The sequence below is a fragment of the Rattus norvegicus genome, chromosome 14 (assembly GCF_036323735.1).
Source record: "Rattus norvegicus strain BN/NHsdMcwi chromosome 14, GRCr8, whole genome shotgun sequence".
Taxonomy (NCBI): Eukaryota; Metazoa; Chordata; class Mammalia; order Rodentia; family Muridae; genus Rattus; species Rattus norvegicus.
The window spans coordinates 77,277,516-77,283,967 of NC_086032.1; the positions used below are offsets into that span (position 1 = coordinate 77,277,516).

Here is a 6,452-nt window from a genome sequence, read left to right on the forward strand (position 1 = left end):
TACATGCTCCGTATACTTGTTCCATGATGTCCTGAATTAATCTGGGGGCTCTGCCATCACTAGATGCAGTCCCCAAACCTCTTATTTAGAGCCATGAGTCAAAGTAAGCCTCTCTCCCTCTCTAGATGTATAGTTTGTGTTTTTACATTACAAGCAGCAGGAAGACGGGCAAGCAGAGTGGAAACCTGTAGAAATTCTTAGAGGTCAGTGGCGATGAGGCACGTGACGGACTCAGAAGCACAGGGCTTGCTGGAAGCCTTTATAAGAGCAGCTTTGTAAGTGCCAGGTGAGGACCACAGATTCTACACTACAAGCAAAGGAAGCTGCTGGAGAATTGCAAGCTGGTGTCTCACTTGCTTTGATCTAGCCATTCAGGAAGCTCGATGACAATGAATCAGTGAGTGACTGATAACAGGAAATGGCAGAGAATCAGATACTCCACAGTTTACAACAAGAGATGCTCCACAGAGAGCTGGTTAGGATACGCTGGACGGAAAGGCCTCACAAATAAATGCTAGAAATGAAGGTGGGGTTGGTGGCCAGGGTCAGGTGAATCTCATAAAACCACTGGAGGACATCAGAGGTTGGGAAAATGTTCATTTTAGCACAGTAGCCCTGGTTAGTGGGTGGGAGGTCGCTTACTGGGAAGGGAAAGATGTCAGGACACAGGCCTGGAAGCTGTTGTCCATGGCTGAGGTCAGGAAAAGGCTTGTCTGAAATGGTGGTTCTTCACTTGGGAAAGGGGACTGCATGGCTTCTCGGGCAAGTCGGCCTGAATGCTTGTCCCCTATAGTGTTGGCTTCTGATGTCAAATGGAGCTGGCCAGAAGTCTATGTGTGTAGGTCCTGTGCAGTTTCACTATATTGAGTCACGTGTCCCTTGCATGAACCTGTGGCATTTGTGTTATCATCACACTTAATTTACTGATGAAGGGAGTGGGGACAGAGCCCGAGGAACCACCCAGCAGCACATGGACACCCAGAACTAAGGTGGCCACTCATCACTCCCTCACTCAGCTCCTTTGCTGACTCCATTGTGTGATTAAATCAGTTGCAAAAAATATATAACATTGGTCCCAGCAGACATCAACCCTCCTTCTGAAGGACAAGACACGAGAGATGCTTGATTGACATTTTTATTTAGGACAAAAAGTTAACAGCAGAGAGAAGCCAGTGAGAAAACTGAATGTCGGACCCAGTTTGGATGGAATGTACATCCGGTGTATCCAGTTAACGCCAAGGTTGGGAGGGAGCAGATGGAGACTTTAGCAGATGTGGAGAGACATGTGACCAGTTCACTCTGGAGGACGGTGCCTCGGTCAGGGCTGTGCTCACCCCTGGCTTGGTGATGGACTGGGACCCAAAAAGCAACATCCCATTTCTTAGTTTTGAGGTCCAAAGCGGGGACCCCTAAGGACTTGAAAACCTTAGTTTTAACTGACAGGTCCCAAGTTTTCTGCTAGGAGGGGGTGGGGTTCTCCTTTCTGTGACCCTGCAGATGGTTTGGGGACAGAAGGTTCTGCCTGGATGGGCCTGACCGTCACTTGTGTTGTTCATAGCTCAATTCCACCGTGTTTTCAGCTCTAGCCACGCTCATGTCGGAGCCTCGTGCCTGCCTTCGGCCCTCTGTAGCTCACCAGCTCTAGGCCTGCTGCAGGTCCTTTTGAAACCTGGAGTCCTCTGAGAACCCCCAACCCCCTCAACAATTGGTGACCTTGATCGAGTCAAGTCACTCAGTTCACCATTAGTTTCCTTCAGTGTCCATCCCAGGTATGTAAGAGCTGAGCCTCGTGACTGGGGCATTTGTGACAGGGTACTGCCCACCCCCCAACAGTGCAATCTGTTCCCAATGGTTACAGTCAAAGGGCCACTGTGTCCCTAGCAGAAGCTAGAGCGTCTCCCAACCCCTTAGGTACAGCCATTTATACAGGTGGGGTGAAAAGGACTGAGACACGGGTTTGATGGAGAAGAATCAACGATTGCATCATGGGATTAGCAGGTGCTCTGAGGGAAAGTGGAGAAAAACCTGTGTAAGGCCACTGTGGGGCAACACAGCAGCACCCTGCTTCTCACAATGGAGGTTTATTTGGTTTTCATCACCCTTCAGTGAAAGGGTGGCTCGTTCACACTACATAAAAACCTTGTAAATACATCGCGAAAGCAGTAAAAACACTTTAAAATGAGAGAAAGGAAGGAAAGCTTGTGCAGGCAGGAGGAAAAAGGTTGAAGCCCCCTTGGGTGTAAGCAGAAGCAAGAAGAATGGTCCCATTGTTTCATTAAAGCAGTCACAAAGGCATGGGGTTTTGCTGTTCCCACGTGCTTGCTCCCCCAAGAGAAACCAATGTACACTTTCCTGTTTGTACCTCTTATACTCCAATGAGACACGTAGGAGTTGAGGCTCCCACCTGTGCACAAAGCATGCTCAGAGGCAGGATCCTCACTGGTCTTTCAGAAGGTAGAAAGACATATGGCAGGTCTAACAGCTGCACTAAAAGGAGACCTGGGGGACCCAGCTTCAGGGCTCTGAGTTGTCCTGGTCCTGTTGTCTTAGCTCTGCCAGTCTGGAGGATCCGTCGTCTCGGGGATTGGGTGTTCTAAGACACTGCAGTCATCTGAGAGAAACACCAAGTCCTGGAAAAGACAAGCACGCAGTGAGCAGACATGTTGCTGCCAATGTCTTTGGAGCCTGCAGGCAATGCTAGGACTGCTGTCACCCTCCAAGACTGTCCGAGCATCTCTGTCCCCAAGGAGAGCAGGGTGCTTTCTTTCTTGGTATCTCATTGGCATTTACTCAGGATTAGGTTGACCAAATGGACAGATGACTGGGTGGGTGCATAGGGTGAATGGGCGCAGCCACTACAGAACAGCACCAGTTCCCGCCTCCAGCCACTTCAGCCAGTGCACACCGTGCACCAGAAGTCACTCTGCTAATTTCAACTTCCCTTGCTCATAACAAACCAAGGGAGTTCAGGAATGAAGAGGGCTGCCACAGGAGAAAGCATCAGCTAAGAATTCTGGAGGGGAGGGCCTTACTCTGGCCAGGTTGGTGCCTTCATGTATACACACAGGTGCCCACATCATATACTTCCCCTCATACTCAAACATACATATATGCAAAGGGGAGTCTGAGGAGATAATTCAGTCGGTACAACCAACCTGAGTTTAATTCCCAGAACCCATGTAAGAGGATGTGCATAGCCAGCATCGTGGAGCACAAAGACAGGAGGATATTTGGGGTTCAGTATCTGCCAGCTTAGTTCAAGGAAATAGGCAGAGAGCGTCAGAGCAAGACATTTGATGTCCTCCCACTGGACTCCACTTGTGTATGTATTCCACACATTCATATTCTGTCTGTCTGTCTGTCTGTCTGTCTCACACACACACACACAGAGGCACATCAGTAGTTTTTTTTGGGGGGGGTGTTAGAATTTAGAATTCTACATTTATCTACCTTGCTAGGTATCTTAGAGAGGGAGTATCAAGTATAAAGTGGTCACACTGTAATAGTGTAATTATTAGGATCCTCCTCCTGATGTTACCAGATGGACACTTAAGCCCCCAGTTCACCTGAGATGCGTGAAGGAGTGCTCCCACAGGGAAGGAAACAAAGAGGACAGAACTCAACACTGTCTGGGACTGTGGGATTTCAGTGTCAGTTCTCTGTGCCTACTGTCCAACTACCAGCTCCTCTAACAACATGCACACCTAGATGCTGCTCCTTCAGAAAGTGTCCTCTGGCTACCTCTGGCTCTCGCACTTTTCCTTGCGTGTCTGTGGAGTGGTCTAGTGAGTCACCCACGTGGCCTCCATGGGCAGAGCTGTGGGAGGTTAAAGGGGCCTATTCTGAATCCTGCTCACTTAACAAGGGTGACTTGCAGAAAGGCTGCTTGGACCAGAAGTCCCTCCCTCTGCCCTCCTTCTAACCCTCCCCGGTCTTCAAGTGCCTCACACACCCGCCTGCAGAAGGAGTTCATGATGGTATATAGCTTCCGCACTCTGTCCTTCAGCATATCTACTTCGGCCATTTTCCAGCACTGAGGAGAGGCCACGAAGTCTCGAAGCTTGGTCAGCACACAGTAATTCTGAGAGTGGGAACAAGAGAAGCTATGGGATAAGGGGGAGCCAGAGGGCCAGGGACTGAGTTTATGAGTCCTCCAACATAGCACTCGGCATTTCCCCAACCCTGGCTGTTCCCCCACGCCAGCAGCAGAGGTAGTTCACATCCACCCCACCCACCCCACCCCACCCCACCCCACCCCACCCACCTCACCAGGCAACACCCTCTTACATGGATATCCAGGTAAAGCCGGGGCAAGTACCTCACACATGAGTCCTGCAGGAAGGAAGGAAGTGAATGGGACACCCATAGAGACAGCTCGGTCACAGTCTGCTCCCTGACAGCTGCCCCCAGACAATGGCCACAGAGCTTTTATTTTTCCTGCTGCCATGGCACCCACAGAACATCTCGCACTGTGACAAGAATCTTCTCTCCCAGAATCTCACATCAGAGCATGGCCTTTACAATATTCCGAATTAGGACACCATTCTACACAAACACATGTACAGGCATGCACAAACATACATATGACAGTATGTAGTACTGTAGATATATGATATTCATATATATGAAAACTGGTTTTATAGCAGCTTTCTTGTGGAAATTACATACACAAATATATTTTATACATTTACCCATGTAAGAGCCTAAATCTATAACATAGACTCAACAAAGTTTGTAAGATATAACACATCGCTATAAAGAGGTGTGTGTGTGTGTGTGTGTGTGTGTGTGTGTGTGTGTGTGTGTAGAACCAAAGGCCTGTGTGTGTAGAAACAAAGGCCTGCACATCTAGTTCCCTTCCCTCCATGTAACTCTGTGTGACCTGGGGCTGCTGTCTTCGTTCTTTGTGACTCAGTTCCTCATCTGTGAATTAGAAGACCAAGTGTTTTGTCTTCCGCTTGGTCCCACTCTGATCTTACCCTCCAGCAGCATAGGCCCTAAGGTCAGTGGTGTATCTGTTTCATGGCAAGGAATAAGGTTACAACTGTCTAAATTGCTGCACAGAAGAGCATAAGTTTCTTGCATGGTGGGGCTAATAAGCAGCATGCAAAGCCATCGGTGCTATGCAATACATATTTCACCACCCTCACCATCACCACCACACTCACCACCACCACCACCACCACAAGGGCCAGAATGGTTGCTGCCCTCCAATTGCTATAGCAGCAATAGCCTCTAGGTGGCAGGCTCACTAATACTATTTTTTCATGGTCCTTTGTGCATTTTCCTATTGTTCTACACTCTATCCTGTTTATCACGAGGTAGTAATGAATGAAATTTAACGTTTGAAATGAAAATTAAAAGTGTTAAGATAACGTGAGCCCTTATACCTGAGGAATGGTGGGGTCTCTTTGAAGGGTGTGCAAGCAGCCGAGTGACGCCTTTAAAGTTTACCCAGGCTCTTAGTGGAGTCCAATGGGCTTTGCTTCTTTTAAAGATAAGCATGCAGAGGACTTTGACTCTCTTCACTTGTGGCACTCCTCAGGGGACTCCCCTGAGTTCCTGGGGTCTTCCTCTGAGGATAGGGCTAACAGCTTTAACACTTGTCCCATGTCCCTGTGGTCAGTGGGTCTTTCAGCCCCATCATATACAGGAGAATGTGATTATCCCACTTCTTTATAGAGAAGGAAGCTGAGACAGAGAGCTGAGTAATTGTCCTACAGTACCTCAGCAGATAAGAAGTGTACCACCCCCTTAGCATACATTATTGGTCATCGGGCTAATGACAGAACTGAAGAAGCTTAATTAATTCATTAGTTCTGTGTATCTCTGAATTCCTAGTCTGTATAGTGAGATGTTATTTTAAAAAAAATTATCTATCTATCTATCTATCTATCTATCTATCTATCTATCTATCTATCTATCTATCATCTATTTCCCCAAGGCAAAAGGCAAGTGAAGAACTTACCTCAGGCTCTGAAGCCTGCAGGCTCTGGAAGTCTGCCATGATCTCACGGCTCAGGGTCAGCATCCGGGAGTAGCAAGTGGGGGGCGCAGGCTGTACTGTCAGAGGCCAGACCACCAGCAGCAGCGACAGCAACAGAGGCAGTGTCTTTGGTGCCATAGTGCCTGCTGCCTACTGCTGGGCCAGCTGCCCCTTTAAATAGCTGCTTGGAGGGGGGATATCGAGGGCTTTGGCTCCCCACCTTTTTCCTGTGGGGCCCCTGCCAGGGCCAGGCATCCAAAGAGGGTGGGACCAAGAATGCGACACTCCCATAGGGTCTGGGACACTGGATTCTTTTAGAAGGAAGCTGTAATAAGGGGGAGGGTGCATAGTTGGGGGGCTGGAGGTACCTAGAAAGGAAGCAGGCATTCACTTTCTACCAGAAATTTCTGTCATGCACAAAGAGCAGTTGAGAGGGTCAGAGGAGAAGCTGGGAGAGATAGATGAA

General features: G+C 48.6%; 1 protein-coding gene across 1 annotated transcript; it reads right to left on the bottom strand.

Annotated features, from left to right (window-relative positions):
- Positions 1-1,119: 1,119 nt before the first annotated feature.
- Cytl1 (cytokine like 1) lies at positions 1,120-6,130 on the bottom strand. Its single transcript, NM_001134604.1, has 4 exons — positions 5,969-6,130; positions 4,288-4,332; positions 3,953-4,081; positions 1,120-2,630 (listed from the first exon to the last, which is right to left on the bottom strand). The coding sequence occupies exons 1-4, from the start codon at positions 6,122-6,124 to the stop codon at positions 2,547-2,549; spliced, it is 414 nt and encodes a 137-aa protein (NP_001128076.1). The 5' UTR covers positions 6,125-6,130; the 3' UTR covers positions 1,120-2,546.
- Positions 6,131-6,452: the final 322 nt, after the last annotated feature.

Excerpts from the sequence above, each read along its gene's own strand:
- Cytl1 (NM_001134604.1), bottom strand. The coding sequence starts at position 6,124 with ATGGCACCAAAGACACTGCCTCTGTTGCTGTCGCTGCTGCTGGTGGTC. Across the intron at positions 4,333-5,968 it reads TGCAGGCTTCAGAGCCTGAG|GACTCATGTGTGAGGTACTT; the intron begins GTAAGTTCTTCA and ends TCCTTCCTGCAG. Across the intron at positions 2,631-3,952 it reads TGAACTCCTTCTGCAGGCGG|GACTTGGTGTTTCTCTCAGA; the intron begins GTGTGTGAGGCA and ends TGTCTTTTCCAG.